The sequence below is a fragment of the Myxocyprinus asiaticus genome, chromosome 49 (assembly GCF_019703515.2).
Source record: "Myxocyprinus asiaticus isolate MX2 ecotype Aquarium Trade chromosome 49, UBuf_Myxa_2, whole genome shotgun sequence".
In the NCBI taxonomy this organism is placed as follows: domain Eukaryota; kingdom Metazoa; phylum Chordata; class Actinopteri; order Cypriniformes; family Catostomidae; genus Myxocyprinus; species Myxocyprinus asiaticus.
The window spans coordinates 11,304,012-11,321,023 of record NC_059392.1 but is presented as its reverse complement, the minus strand read 5'-3'; the positions used below and the strand labels follow the sequence as shown (position 1 = coordinate 11,321,023).

General features: G+C 38.0%; 1 protein-coding gene across 4 annotated transcripts in view; it reads left to right on the top strand.

Moving 5' to 3' along the window:
• LOC127437969 (CUGBP Elav-like family member 5) overlaps positions 1-17,012 on the top strand; it is a 322,934-nt gene that overhangs the window by 252,605 nt on the left and 53,317 nt on the right. For all 4 annotated transcript variants that reach the window (XM_051693154.1, XM_051693153.1, XM_051693152.1 and 1 more), the window contains exons 4-5: positions 2,164-2,292; positions 3,317-3,396. In XM_051693154.1, the coding sequence (XP_051549114.1) occupies positions 2,164-2,292; positions 3,317-3,396 (209 nt within the window). The remainder of the gene's footprint in view (positions 1-2,163; positions 2,293-3,316; positions 3,397-17,012) is intronic.

Sequence of the window (17,012 nt, the reverse complement as noted above, 5' to 3'; positions counted from 1 at the left end):
TTTTTGCCGATAAATGCTCTCCGATGTAACGTGACAGATGTCACAATGCATTGCCTCTGTTTTTATACACACCCTCTGATCCTGCCACAAACGATAAAGAGCGTGCGCGAGGGCCAAACCTTCCACAGACAACGTACTGACACTCGTGATTATTTTAGAGCGTGTCACGGGCTGCAGCAAGACACAGCGCCAGTCCGGTTCCACAGCGCTGGGCACCCACAGAAGGAATATCAATACATGAGTGTCAGAGTCACTACAGCATTGGAGAACTAAGCTAGCCATCATTAGACTCAATAGACACATCAATTCCATTGATACTGAGGTGACTAGAGAAAAAAAAAAATAGCCAGCCATCAAGGTCGTCATGCACCTATTTTTTGGAGTACTTGGTCACTTGGTGCCCTATGCAAGATAAGGTACAACCAAAGGAAAAAAAAACAAAACCTTTTCAACAATTCTCAGGACACGGTTCTTGTTTAGCAGGCAAGGGGACTTGGGTTCAAATCCCAAACTTATTGATAATAATTAAAAGATATAAACTGATGATGACAGAATTTTCATTTGAAAGCAAATGATCTGTGGAAGTTGCAAACAAATTTACAAATTTAGACTTTTCTACATATAAAAATCATGCAATCTAATGATGAAAGTTACCGTTATTTAGTTTCGTTTTTCTGTTTTGTTTTATGTTTATTGCTTTATTTTTATTTAGTTTGGTGTGGTATTTTGTGTGTGTGTGTATGTGTGTGTTTTCTTTGCTGTTTGTTTGTTTTTTGTGTGTGTGTGTGTTTTTCTTGCATTAAAAGTCCTCTTGCCTCAAAAATGTGGGGTGGTGGGTTATTTATTTATTTATTTATTTATTTATTTATTTTTCCGTTTGGTTAGTTTAGTTTTGTTGTTTTGTTTTTTGTTTTGGTGTTTTTGTTTTGTTTATTTTGTTTTGTTTGCTGTGGTATTTTTATTATTATTATTATTATTATTATTTTAGTTTTTTTTTTGTTTTTTGTGTTCTTTTGTTTCGTTTTGCTTTCTTGCATTTAAAATCTTCTTGGCTCAAAAATGTGGGGTGGTGGTGGGGGGGAGATTTTTTTTAATTTATTTTTTTCGTTTAGGGAGTCATTTTGTTTTGTTTTTTGTTTTGGTATTTTGTTTAGTTTCTTTTGTTTTGTTTGCTGTGGTATTTTGTTTTGTTTTTAGTTTGTTGTGTTCTTTTGTTTTGTTTTGTATTTTTGTTTGTTTATGTTTAATTTTTTTGTGTTTTGTTTTCTTGCATTTAAAATCCTCTTGGCTCAAAAATCTTGGGGGGTTAGGGTTAGGAAAGATACAGTTTTGTTTTGTTTGTTTTGGTTTAAAAACCAAATTATGTGTTTTTGTTTTTTATGTTTTTGTTTTAATTTAGTTTTGTTTGGTGTGGTATTTATTTTAAATTTTTTGTGTTGTTTTGTTTTGTATTTTGTTTTCTTGCATTCAAAAGCTTATTGGCTCTAAAATACCCCCTCCGTCTGAATGGTCATAATGATTCTGCTATCCTTTATAATATTCAACAAAATATGCCACTGTAAATCTTCTGCAAAAGTTGCCTGCCTTTGAAATTATTTGATCAGGTTTAATTGGCACAGTGCCTATATAATTTGTGATGATAATTTATGCATAACATTCAAGGTCTTAGCTCTGTTGTTATTTGTCAAAGTGAGTATTATTTGTGAAGACAACTAATGACCATATACTAAACATAGAATGGGACAAAAATAACTCAAATTAGTTTGAATTTCAAGGTCAGAACTTGCAGTAGTTTCATTCTATCTGCACTCTTCAGAGTTTCGTTGGCTCTTTGCAGTCTGCTTCTTCCTATTAAACCAGGCCTCTAAGCACGTCAGCTTAGTGCTATCACTTCAGGCCTACCCACCATTTCCAACATGGGGTTGAACCCAATTATCCCCCAAATTAAAATGATCAGACTTGGCACGGGGAACAATTACTGCTGTGACTCCATTCCACAAGCTAAATGGGCCAAGCAAAAGCAGTCCCTGTTTGCACATGCTGGCCATGTACCAAATGCCTGAAAATTATTTGTGCTGTGCTTACAATAGTAATGTATTAGGGTAATGGTTAGGTCAGATGAAACAGCAGTCATTCAGTTTGCTGTGTTATTCTTTGCTTCAGAAGACAGGAAGCTGTTCGTGGGGATGCTGAACAAACAACAGACAGAGGAGGACGTGTATCGTCTTTTTGAGCCCTATGGAGTTATCGAAGAGTGCACTGTGCTAAGAGGTCCTGACGGAAACAGCAAAGGTGGGACTTTCGGGACTATGTCACTTTTTTCACCGCAAATTTGTGAATGTATCCAATGTTAAAGGGACAGATCACCCAAAAACATTTATTTAAAAAAACACAAAAGTAGACTAGTCCATGTTCATGGATTTGAATTCAGAATTCAAAAATGTCATGTTTGGTTACCACATACAGTATATGTGAGAACCAATGCCATTTTGCCGTCAGTTGCCTTGACGCAGCTGAGGTGAAGGTTTTTGGTGAATAACAACTTAAATTTTGCATGACTTCAGAAGACCTATAATATAGCACGTGAGTTGTATGGGCGCCTTTTCTTTTTTTGGACTCGACAGCCCCTGGTCACAATGAACTGTTGTATGGCAAAAGCCATGTAACGATTCTTCAAATAGTTTCTACTTTTGTGTTCAACAGGTTTGGGACTACATAAGCAAGTCAGTAAATAATGGCCACATTTTCCTTTTTGGGTGAACTATTCCTTAAGTGTACAAGTTTTATGTTTTCCAGTATCTGTTCCAACAATTTGTTTTGAGTTGTCGCTCATTAAACATTTAAGACTCGTCTGAGACTTCTGTAGCTCGGAGGAAAGGCACGTATTTGAGCATTAAACTTTTTATAGACTCCATTGTTTGCCCAGCAAGGCTTTAGGGACACTGTAAGACACTAACACAGTCTGGCATTTGCCAACGCACTGTGGGACTCGAAGTTTTCCCTTTACCAATGTGACAAAAATTGCTTTAGGATAATTTTGGCTGTTTAAGAGGTGCATCCGTGAATATCCAGTCTATTGGAAGAAAGGAAAATAGATAGATGTCAAAATATTCCCTGCACTCCTTATAATAAAACTAGACAACTGCATTTCATTTAGCTGTTAATGTGTCATGGCTCTCAAGTGGAGGCCTGTTCCTGCTAAAAATTAGGGGTGAGGGTGAGTAAATGATGACACAATAATCATTTTTGGGTGTATAGTCGCTTCGATGTACTTCAGTACGCTTTGGTTAAAATGTGTGTTTGTGTTTTCCATCAGGCTGTGCCTTTGTAAAGTTCTCCACACACGCCGAAGCTCAGTCCGCAATCAGTGCCCTGCACGGCAGTCAGACCATGCCAGTGAGTACACACTCCTCCCTACCACACACAAACTCACTCATTATATCTCTCTTTTCAGCACCTCTATTTTTCTCTCTTTTGTCACTTGTTTTCTTTCTCTCGATTATGCAAAGATGTTCCTCTGACAGTCATCAGTTAGCATTTTTTTCCCAAGTGCACATATTATGCTGAACCCCCCCAACCCCCCCAGCCCCCCCCACCCCCACACACTCACACACACACATCCGAGAGTTTTCTACAGATGGTAGGAGGCATCAAACATCCCTAAAATAAAAAATAAAATAAAAAATTGTCAAGTTAAGAAATATGTATCATTTTAGAACTGATTTGGTAGTGCTTGTATATCATTATAAGTATAAAAAAGGTTTAACTAATGCATACATTACAAGTCAAAAGTTTTATCACATCTACTCATACTGAACTGGTACTTTTTTCCACATTGTAGAATTATGGTCAAATCATCAAAACTATAAAATAACACAAATTGAAGCATTTAAGCAGTATTGAAGAAGTTCTCATGTATTCTCATGCAACTCATCCATTTCAGTTTATTTTATTAACATTTTTGGGTCCCACTTTATATCAGGTGTCTTTAACTACTATGTACTAACATTAAAATACATACAATGCAATGTATTTATAGTGTAACTACATATGCTTCTGCAAAATTCTCACAAAATTCGTGTTTGCTGCTACTGAGGTTGAGGATCGTGTAGGTTTAGGGGTAGAGGTTGACCGATAGTGGATTTTGCAGATACCGATAAGTAAGGTGGTAGAAAAGGCCGATAACCGATTAATCAGCCGATAGTTTTTAAAATCGATTTATATAATGTTAAAAACATTTCTTAGTCTTTCCTTACTATGAAGGGCACAGACACAGAGGCTACATGGCCAAAATAAATACAATCACAGATGCAGTTTATTGTCCAACTAAATTCCGAAAAAAATTCAAATTTGGTGCATAAAGCGGGACGTTTAACTATAAACAAGAAATTCACTTGCTCTATATTGCAATGCTCTATATTTAAGTATTTACCAAATTAAGCCTTTTATATCTTATAAATTTGCTAGATTAAGGATTTTGTATTTATATATAAACATGATGATTGTTTTTATTTCACCTCTAGAGAGTGCTGTTATACTGTAGAACCAAGCTGTTTTAACTGTAGAATTATTTCTCCAGAGTAACACGGTGGAATAAAAATAAGAAAAAAAAAAACTATCGGCAACTATCAGCCTAGATTTTTGCTGATAACCCATACTTCCAAAAAGCAACTATCGGTACCGATTAATCGGTAAAACCGATATATCGGTCTGCCTCTAGTTTAGGGTTAGGGTTTAGATTAGGGTTAGGTGAAGGCATATTGTGAGCAAAAAGAACCAAGATATTATTATTATTATTTTTATTATTATTATTATTATTATTATTATTATATTAAAAGTCTTGAGATGAACATGGCTCTGGTCTGGTTTGGTGAAGTTTAGGGTAAGGGTTGGGTTAGGTTAGGGTTAGGTTTAGGGTTAGGGATAAGGTTAACAGTGTAACTACATATGTAATTAAATGCAGATTCATTAAATGTAAGAAAGCTGCAGCAATACATATGTATATAATAAGTACATTGTATTAAATGCTTAAGTACATAGTAGTTAAAGACACCTAATATAAAGTGGGTTTTTGTTTTGTAAAGACATTCATAGGAAGATACAAATTATATTAGTCTTCAAAACTAATTCCAATCACTTTCAAGCACAAGCATTTAGATCAAAAGGTTTTAAAGATCGCAATAAACCTAAATTCAGTCAAGTGTATCCAAACCTTTGACCAATAGTGTTGGTTATTTGTTCTAGTGGTGATGTTACCAATTTTGTAACCCTTAGCAGTCTCAATCACTGAAGATTTTGCTATTGAACCCAAACAAAGAAATAAAGAGCAAATCAGTCTATGCCTTCAACTTCCAAACTGCATATTTGTCCATATTGTTTTTGTTGAATATGTGCATAGCCAGCATGTCTGCGTGTGGCCTTTGTCCGGCCGCTTCAATCTCAAGGACTGAACGCTGAGCCATAAAAAGCCGGCTATTCAGCACAGTCTGTCTGAATCATAGCGCTATTCAGCCACACACACATTGTTCAGCTCTCAAAAGTAGCTTTCATGCTGCTGTTTTATTTTCTAAAAAACTCCTTTTGGATACAGATGGAGCCATCGATTTTCGAAATGCATTAGTTTAGTATGTGCCTTTTCTGTTTCTTAGAATGGAATGGCAGTATTAAAGGGATAATTCATCCAAAAATGCTAATTCTGGGATCATTTACTCACCCTCATGTCATTGCAAACCCATATGCTGTTTTTTTTTTTTTTTTCTGGTGGAATACGAAAGTTGAAATTTGAAGAATCGTTATGTATAATGACTACAGGCGATCACACTCCAAAAATGGACAAAAACACCACAAAAGCACCATAGAAGTATTTCCTGCAACTTGTGCTCTATATTCCAAGTCTACTGAAGCCATACAATAGCTTTGTGTGAGTAACAGACCTAAATTTATTGGAATATTCCAGGTTCAATACAAGTTAAGCTCAATCGACAGCATTTGTGGCATAATGTTGATTACCAAAAAACTTATTTTGACTCGTCCCTCCTTTTCATTACAAAAAGCAGAAATCCCCATTCACTTCCATTGTAAGTGCCTCACTGTAACTTACATTTTTGCTTTTTTTAAAGAAAAGGAGGGACAAGTTGAAAATATTTTTGTGGTAATAAACATTATGCCACAAATGCTGTCAACTGAGCTTAACTTGTATTGAACCTGGAATATTATCAAAGTTACAAATGACTTGCTCTTATCATCTTATCGTGGCTGCATTTCTCTTCTAGTGCTTTTAGATCTTAGTGCTGCCTTCGACACCATAGATCACAACATTCTCCTGGATAGGCTTGAGAATTATGTTGGCATTTGTGGACAGGCACTAGCATGAATTAGGTCCTATTTATCCAACCGCTACCACTTTGTCTGTGTAAATGAGGAATTGTCAAATCAAACAAAAGTTAAGTATGGAGTGCCACAGGGATCAGTTTTAGGGCCTCTGCTTTTCCCCTTATATATGCCTCCCCTGGGGGGGGGGTTCCACAGAAAGGCTATTCCATATTGTAGTGCGCATCTAAATGGGAGACGCGAATATAAACACGGAGACAGTGCGAATGCAACAACCGCAAATGCCATCCGGGTAGCGCACATTGATTGTTTATTTAATTATTATATTTCTATTTATTTATTTATTTATTTTTAATTTCTTAAGACACAATTTATAATCTAGTTTTTATAAAACTGCACAATGATGACTCTGACTTTACAGATATTACAGCTTCATTTTCTGTTAAAGCATGATTTTCTGTAAAGCTGCTTGTGTTGTGAAAAGCGCTATACAAATAAAAATGACTTGACTTGAATATTATTTTAAGTCATTATTCACTGATAATCTTCACTTCCGCTGAAGCTTGGATCTATTCCACGTTCACGTCCAGATTTTAAAATGATTTATCAACGCCATTGACTGCAAAATAGCATTTGCTCTGGAATGTGAAGTATCAAAGGCCTCACGACATTTTCTTTTTAAATTCTGGATGCAAACGTAGAATAGATGATTTGGAAAATAGTGTGCAAGTCGTATGGACCACTTTTTTGGTAATTTTTTTGTCCTTTTTGGTCTCTTTGAACTCTTGTTTTATGGATGGATTATACATGTGTAAAGATCCTGTTCCACAAAATAAAGAAAATCATACAGGTATGGAATGTCATGAGGGTGAGTAAATTAATTTTTTGGTGAACTATTCCTTTAAGAGAGAGAAATGGGCAGAGAAGGAGCGAAACACAAAGATCTGTGGTGTGATTAGCTCTCAGTATAACCTTTAGGGTCAACCGAGGTGCAAATGATCCAGGGACATTGAAATGTAAACCACAGCCCAAAATCCTCACCTCACACTCTCAGACATCCTTTCCTATCTCTCCTGTCTCTCTCCTTCCTTCATCCTCCCGGGACATTAGGCAATAGACTTGTTTACCTCACCTTTCACCACATTGACTGGCGAATTATTCATTGGCATGTACTGGAGTGGGAGTGGAGAAGAGAAAAAGAGAGCCAGAGCGAGCATGAAGGAGAGCGGGAAGGAGAGAGGTGGAGAGACAGGGGAGAGAGAGAGAGGAGGAAGCTCATTGGGGAGGAATGGAAAAGGTTTATAGTCATCTCAGAAGGTAAATTGATTATGGAAAACCTTACCCGCCTTCATTGCCTTGAGTTTGGAGTTGTAGAGGGAGAGGTTACGACTTGCACGGCTCCCAGGTGCTGAAGTGAGATATTTAGCTGAGATAATGGAGTTCTTCTCAAGGCAGGGCTTGATGAAGCTCTCACAGATCTGTGCACCCTTCAAAAGAAGCTCTGCCGAACTAATCAAACTTCATGAAAACACCCACCAGCCTCCCACACCCTCTGTTGGCCATTAAAGAATCGCATGAGGCTTGTAGATACCATGCGAGTTTCCAGTTTTCCAGCGTCAAGTAGTTTGTCTGTCCACATTGAAAGTGAAATGCAAATCATCAAAATCACACCCAGTCCTGTCATACAATGCCTGATGTTTAATTTACAGCTATAAAAACTGGCTCATAAAAGTCATCAGTTTAAGAATCAAGCTACACTGGTCTCTCTATATGTTTTGCACTGTAGATTCAAAAAGAACTGGCTCATAAGAGCCTTTTGTTCGGGAATCAGACTACACTGGCCTTGTTGTATGTTTCACATTATAGATTAAAACAGATCTGGCCGAAAGAGTCATTTGTTTGGGAATCTAAACTGGTTGCGCAGTACTGTACGTTTTGCACAGTAGAATTAAAAGAATCAACTCATAAGAGTAATTTGTTTGGAAAACAGACTACACTGGTCATCTGTATGTTTCGCACTGTAGATTCAAAAGAACTGGCTCATAAGAATCATTTGTTCAGGAATCATACTACACTAGTCGCTAAGTATGTTTCGTGCTGTAGATTTAAAAGAACTGACTCATAAGAGTCATATGTTTGGGAATCAAGACTGCACTGGTCATCTGTATGTTTTGCGCTGTAGATTCAAAAGAACCAGCTAATAAGAGTAATTTGTTTGGGAAGCGGGCTGCACTGGTCGCTCTGTATGTTTCGCGCTGTAGATTCAAAAGAACAGGCTTCTAAGAGTCATTTATTTGGGAATCAGACGACACTGGTTGTGCTGTATGTTTTGTGGTGCAGATTTAAAAGAACCATCTCATGAGAGTCATTTGTTTGGGAATCAGACTACACAGGTCACCCTGTATGTTTCATATTGTAGATTAAAAAAGATCTGGCTCATAAGAGTCATATGTTTGGGAATCAGACTACGCTAATCGCTATATATATTTCGTGCTGTAGATTTAAAATAACTGACTCATAAGTGTCATACGTTCGGGAATCAGACTACACTGGTCGCTCCGTATGTTTCACGCCATAGATTTAAAAGAACAGGCTCATAAGAGTCATTTGTTCTTAAGTCAGAAGACACTGGTTGCTCGGAATGTTTCACACTGTAGATTCAAAAGAACCGGCTCATAAGTGTCATATGTTCGGGAATCAGACTACACTGGTTGTGCTATATTTTTTGTGGTGCAGATTTAAAAGAACAGTCTCATAAGAGTAATTTGTTTGGGAATCAGACTACACTAATCGCTATGTATTTTTCGCGCCATAGATTCAAAAGAACCGGCTCATAAGAATAATTTGTTCAGGAATTAGACTACACTGATTGCCCTGTAAGTTTCACATTGGATATAAAAAAAGTTCTGGCTCATAAGAGTCATTTGTTTAGGAATCAGACTACACTGGTCGCTCTGTAGGTTTTCACGCTGTAGATTAAAAAAGTACCAGCTCATATGAGTCATTTGTTCAGGAATGAGACTACTCTGATCGTGCTGTACATTTTGTGATGTAGATTTAAAAGAATCATCTCATAAGAGTCATTTGTTTGGGAATTGGACTACACTGGTCGCTCTGTATTTTTCATACCGTAGATTCAAAAGAACCAGCTCATAAAAATCATTTGTTCGGGAATCAGACTACTTTGGTCGCTCTGAATGTTTCCCACTGTAGATAAAAATTTTTTTTTTAAAAATGGCTCATAAGAGTAATTTTTCTTGAGTCAGACGACACTGTTTGCTCTGAATGTTTCGCTCTGTAGATTTAAAAGAACCGGCTTATGAGAGTCATATGTTTGGGAATCAGACTACACTGGTCGCTCTGTATGTTTTCGCACTGTAGATTAAAAAAGAACTGGCTCATATGAGTCATTTGTTCAGGAATCAGACTACTCTGGACGCGCTGTACGTTTTGTGCTGTAGATTTAAAAGAACCGGCTCATGAGAGTCATATGTCCAGGAATCTTCAATCGCTGTGTTGCAGTGCCACTGAATAGTTCCATCCGCATCGGCGGAAGACTGCATGTTGAAAACCGTTAACGGAACTGAAAGTCAGGAAAGTTATTCGGTTCCAGTAGAATGTTAGCCTCAGTCACCATTCACTTTCACTGCATTTTTTCCTTTCATACAATGAAAGTGAATGGTGACTGAGGGTAACATACTGCCTAATATCCCCTTAAGTGTTCCATGGAAGAAAGTAATACACCTACCAGCCTCACATGCCCTCTGTTTAGCTATCCAAGAACAATACACAGCACATTGTTTTTACAGTAGTCCAATCAAGATGTGATAGTGCATTAATTTTAAATAGGTGAGCATTATGCAGTCTGCTAATGAAATGCTTGTGGGCAGTAAAAATAAAATTGGCCTTATCGCAGTAGTGCTTGACTCTTGAAATCAGTCCCATCTAATATTGACCTCATATCCTCCTGGCGCATCACAGTCACACTCTCAGTGCATTACCTTCATGCACACACGCATGCATACACACATAGTCCTCTTTCTGTGTTTTTCCCTCTTTATCTGTAAGAGCAGAGGTCAGAGCCACATACTCAGTTCTGGAAGCACGGGCCGAATGCATTTGCATGTTTCATGACTGAATGTGGTCTGCTTGTGTCTACGCATGAATGTGCACTCACTCTGTGCACATGTACAGGCATATACACAAATACATAAAACATACAGTACATATTTGTACATCAAGTTAGAGGAGCGAATTTCCGAAACAGTTGCGGTATTTTTGCACAAAAACCTGCTTCTTATTCCCCCATAGCCCAGTTGACCCGGGCGTTAAATGTGCTGAAATAGGGCTGCATTGTATTTTAAAAGTCACGTTTTCAGCTTAAACATGCTGTAAATATAACTAATTCATGCCAATTACACTTACCATCGATTGCGCCTTATTCACAAAACTCAGCGCTACTTGCCTGATGTAATTAGTGTTGTGCTATTAAACAGAATTTTATAAAAATAGATACATTTTTAGCTGAATTAAGCACTACATTTGTAAGTGTGTTTGCGCTGTTACCATATTTGCATAATTAATTTAGTAATTTGTGTGCTAAAACAACACAGAGTGTTCAAATACACTACACTATTAGCAGGCAAATTCATCCTTAGTTAATTCACTCAAAGAGATTGTAAAGCGTGTGTGTGTTCTCTGTGTGTGTGTGTTTGAGACAGTTATAGTGGGTTTGAGGCTGGGTCTTGACATGTTCTTTATTCCACGCACGCTGGCCCCCTCTGCCCTCCCTTCCTCCGTGCTTCGGACGTGGCGCAATTAAAAATTGACACTGCTGTGTGGTAAAGCAAATTGCCAAACTTCAGGAAGGCCTTGTATAACGGAAGACCAGGGACGAAATTATGACCAGAGAAGAGAAGGTCAGGGGATCAAGGAACTCTGGCCCCCTGTTTCTGTCTCATTTCCACCTGAGTGTATACACGAGGGATTGCCCGTATTTCAATAAATACAGGAAAATGAAACTGCTGCTGCTATCTGATATTACAATCTGCTTGGTTTAGGAGAGTTTGTGTCTCCAACCGATTGCTACTGTCTATGATTGAATGGCAATGTGTTTGGCTGTATTTTCATTTCCTCATGACTGTGTGGCTATATGAGAAAAATACTGATCTAAAAATGCAGCTGTAATAAGACTGTAATGTTTGGCTACACACTCAAGTAATTTCAGAGGAAATTTAACATGTGACGCTAGTGGTTTACATTCATTTTTAACATATTTTCCCACCTTAATAAAGTAGTCTCAGTTTCTAAAATTACCAATAAAACACGCTGTTCTGAAACGCTATGTAAACAAAAACGCAGACTACCTTACGCCGTTTAAGGGATTAAGAGAAAGTGATTTAACACACCCAGGTTTCTCCCGAAGAACACAGCTTAATGTGGCCATGTAAACACATTAGCGGTGTTCTAGCAGGTTTTTGAAGAGTGCGCATGTGTGTGAACAGACCGGATAACAAACATCCTAGGATGGAGCCCAACAACAATCAACAAAGCGGAAAGAATTCAACATTTCTCGGAGTACAGTGGGGAAAGCTTAAACACTATAAACTATACCATTTTATAAACACCAATGTAAAATATCGACGGTCCCTCACGTTTGCGTATATACGCTCGTATATTAAGGGAATCCCAGATTTTTATGTAAGTCGGAAACCACATTATTTCAGCGTAATTCTGCTGCATATTGTGATGGAAAGTTAAGGAAACAAACACAACAACAACTCTGGAATATATGGAAATAGAGTGAAGCAACGGGGAATAAAATAGTGAAGTCTTCCTCAGATACCATGTTTGATATTTACACAAGTGTTGCAGAAAAATTACATTCCTGTGGAGAAAGCTGCTTACTGACCGAGCTGCATGTATACAGGAGTAAAGAATATGCCTCTTATACAGTGCATGTAAACAGGAATGCTACTTTCTCGCAATAATCTGCTTTCTGGAAACCATGTAAATGTAGTCAGTGTCATATCAACAACCTTCCAGTAATTACTATGAATTCTCTTTTATTTTCAGTCAGACATGAGGAAATTAATGACTTGTGGTTCAGTAAGTTTTTTATTCACAAAAAAAAGAAACGAAATGGGTTGATAAAAGTCATTCATTTGGTAGGAAGTGCTACAGTATATGTTTTGCAGTGTAGATTCAAAAACCGACTCATAAGAGTCCTTTGTTCAGGTAGTTAGGCTACTGTGGTCGCACTGTTTGGTGCTGTTGATTTAAAAGTCATTCATTTTGAATTGCCTACATTGGTTGCACTGTAAATTCAAACGAACTGGCTAATAAGATTAATTTATTTGGGAACACTACACTGGTTGCGCTGTATGTTTCGCACTGGTGAATTAGTAGCGGTTTTGCAGTGCCGCTGAATCGTAGCGAAGAAAACACTGTCAAGAGTATTTTACCATGGTGTTCCGCCTGCATCGGAAAAACACTCAAAACAATAGCTCTTTAGTTGAACTTGATTCAATCGTGGACAGTGGTTCCATGTGTTTGAAATTAGGTGTCTTAACTTAAAATTGCAATGTAATATCAACACAAACACTTGTGTAGATAGAACCTACTTTATTTGAGTGAACCCAACAAAATTAGATGTGTCAGTGCAACTCAAATCTATTTTATATCTTTATGTACTAACTAGTGAAAATGAATGTTAGCATGCTAAATACATGCTGGTTGGAAGCACTACAGAGTGTATGTTAGTAACTATGCTATAACACAAACACTTTGTTTAGGAAGAACCTACTTTAATTGAGTAAACCCTTCAAAATTAGACGTGTCTTTGCAACTCAAATAAATCTCTTTTATTTCTTCATGTACTAACTAGTGAAAGTGAATGTTAGCATGCTAAATGCATGCTGCTATGAAGCACTACAGAGAGTATGTTAGTAACTATGCAATAACACAAACACTGCGTAGGAAGAACCTACTTTAATTGAGTAAACCCTACAAAATTAGACGTGCCAATGCAACTCAGATAAATCTCTTATTTATTTATGTACTAACAAGTGAACGTGAATGTTAGCATGCTAAATACATGCTGGATGGAAGCACTACAGAGTGTATGTTAGTAACTATGCTATAACACAAACACTGTGTAGGAAGAACCTACTTTAATTGAGTAAACCCTACAAAATTAGACGTGCCAATGCAACTCAGATAAATCTGCTTTATTTCTTTATGTACTAACTAGTGAAAGTGAATGTTAGCATGCTAAATACATGCTGGTTGGAAGCACTACAGAGTGTACATTAGTAACTATGCTATAACACAAACACTTTGTGTAGGAAGAACCTACTTTAACTGAGTAAACCCTACAAAATTAGACGTGTCAATGCAACTCAAATAAATCTCTTTTATTTCTTTATGTACTAACTAGTGAAAGTGAATGTTAGGATGCTAAATACATGCTGGTTGGAAGCACTACAGAGTGTATGTTAGTAACTATGCTATAACACAAACACTTGTGTAGGAAGAACCTACTTTAATTGAGTAAACCCTACGGAATTAGACGTGTCAATGCAACTCAAATAAATCTCTTTTATTTCTTTATGTACTAACTAGTGAAATTGAATGTTAGCATGCTAAATACATGTTGGTTGGAAGCACTACAGAGTGTACGTTAGTAACTGTGCTATGGTTAGCACAGCAATTGTTCAACGAAGCAAGCAATTAATTTAATGTGTGACATCTACCTGTTTTCATCGTTAGCTCAAGCTCCAGTCTTCACCATAATGGTAACCCCCAAAACTCCAACATAACAAAAATTAAGGTTCTATTTAAGAGTAGTTTCTTGATTACCAAACATAGTTTTGACTACAAAAAAAGCTATTGAACATTTCCACCATTATCGCCCAGTAAAAAAGATTCGGTTCATTATGTCAAAAGTCAATGTGTGTTTATAGTTTGTTCAACTATATGGGGTAAGTTGTCTCAATGGCATTCAATGGCATTTATGCAAAATCAGTAAAACAGTTTGGAAGTCAAAACTGATTGTGACGAGGAGGAGGGTGTGGCCGGGCCGCGTTGCATGTGTGTCTGTGTTTGTTTATGTTTGTTTTAAGTTAAGTTTGACATTAAACGTTATGTTTACTGTTCAGCCGGTTCCCGCGTCCTCCTTGCACATCCTTAGACTGTTACAGTCCTCCTGGGTTTCGGCACCATTGTAATAGTATAAGGATGTCAAGGAGGAGGCGGGAACCGGCTGAACAGTAAACATAAAGTTTTAACCATCATGTGCACCATCACGGCCCGGCCACGCCCTCCTCCTCGTCACACTGAATCATGAAAAATCACGAAATGCGAGATGTAATACACAGTTATCAAACCATTTTGACCAACAGATATGTATAACATGTAAAAATGTAGAAAATATGTGACACCCTGCCCCAACCTGACATTTATGAAAAATACCCTTGTCAGAAAAACCCAGTTCAACCTTTAAATTTACATGAATTATATAAGTGATCCTATGTGTGCTGTATATGAAAGAAATGGTTTGCACAACCTTTACAATTTTTTACTTTAACAAAGTATACCATTTTTATAAGCGTACTGCAAGGGAAAAAAAGCAGCTTGGTCTTGGTCTTAGGACTTGATCCATGACATGCTTTTCCAGTGCAGGTTTTCCAGACTGCCATATATTCAGTCAGAGGATAGCACAAGATAATCCGTTCTTATTACGTTATACTGAGTTGATGCACAAAGACAGATGTGTAGAGTTATATCAGATACAGTACGGCTTAGTTAGTGCCTTTATGTCCCACACTGACACAGAGACCTCAAGAATAGGAAAATCAGCAAGGTGCCCCCTGCATCGGAGCTTCTCGTAAAGTCCACAGCCTTCTCTTTGATTCCCGGGCCTCTTTTTCCTCCTCTTTTCCTCTGTAGAACAGCTGCACATTTTATTCCCACAGCTTTACTCTCTCTCCTGAATCCATTTCACTGGGCCCCGGGCCTGGGGGAATTCCTCCGGGTGCTTGGCGGCTTAAAATTTAATGAGAGTTTTACTTCACAGATCAACCACCACTCTCTCTCTCCCTTTCTCTCTCTCTCTCTCTAACACATTCTCGTACAAACACACAGCCAATATCCTGCCGGACCAATGAGCCCTTGGCCCTGATATTCGCCGAATGGCTGAAAGCAAAAGTAAACAAACATTAAAGAAAGGTTTGGACAAATACCATCAACAGATTCTGAATTTTCTGGCGGGTTTGGTCACAGCTACAGCTTTAAAAAAAACATGGACAATGATTTTCTCTTAGCTCGCTGTGCTGAGTAAATTATGCCAGATTTTTCATTTTTGGGTGAATTATTCCTTTAATATTAAAAGGCCAACATAGGCCTTGAGACCGCAGACAACTTAATACCACTCAAGAAGTTAATCGGGGGGTGGGGGGGGGGGGGGGGGGGGGGGGGGGTTAACCATGCTGCAGGTCCAAATGTGTCCATAGTCAAACTTTTAAAATATCTCATCTCTAGAGTCCTTTCTAAAGCACAGCAAATGTTTTCCTTTCAGTCCGCAGATGTCTCGAACCCCCCTGAGGTTATACCCAGAAATAATTTTAACTGCTTCGGTGATAAAAACCTAAAGGGATACAAGATAAGGCCTTGTTTGGAGATGGAGTTGAAAGCATACGCATCGTGGAAAGTCTTGCTGAAGATTTGTGTATACAATTCCTGATCCATTCCCAGCAAAGGTCCATTTTGTGTAGTCATGCAGCACGTCTAATGAAAAGTAACCTAATGCATAGATAGTAACCCTGGCAATGTATACATGCTGTATAAAGCTGTGCTACAATCGCATTTGTTATGTCTGTTAGACCGACTTCGCAGAAAATTTAATTGGTACGATTTCAGTTGGATTAAAACTTTACATGACATTATAAAAACACAAATGATTGTTTTCTTGCGACTGAAATCAAACATTTAAAGTGCATGTAAATGTACTGAGTAAAGTTTGGTCTGTTCCTCACACAAAGTATCGTATGACTTTAGAAGGCTTGGAAGATGCATGAGTCATTTGGACCACTATTACGATTATTTGCTCTAATCGTTTTTCATTTTAATTGCATGGAAAAGAGCGACCAACCACACACTCCACAACATCTTCTTTTGTGTTCCACGGGTCCTGCGTGTCTGCCCAGTAAAGCTAGCACCAAACCAGCACTAACCAGTGTGATGGACCAGCATGGAACTTCATACTGATCTAAGATGGTCTTTTCAGCAAAGTACATCACAGTCGCTCTTCAGTTCTGCCGACATGGCTTGTGGCCTCACCAGATATGCCCCATACTGTGGCCACTTATCTACATCATTTTCAAAGGTTCTCTTATCTTGGCAGAGGCACAACCTAACGTCAGATCACAGTCATATTTCAGCCTTTTTGCCCAAATCGATTCCGCCTCTTTCTTCAGACGGCAGTGCAGAGGATGTCGTAGGTTGATAAAGGTCAAGTGTAGCATCGAATCATTGAGAGATTCATAATGAATGTGAGCGCTGCTCTCACGGCAGGTGTTTCATTACCACGGTACAGGAGAGAATGAGAGAGCCAGACTTAGAAACCCACACTTCCAAGGACAGAACATGATCGTTGGTGGCCTTGTCAATCTCGAAACAACCCA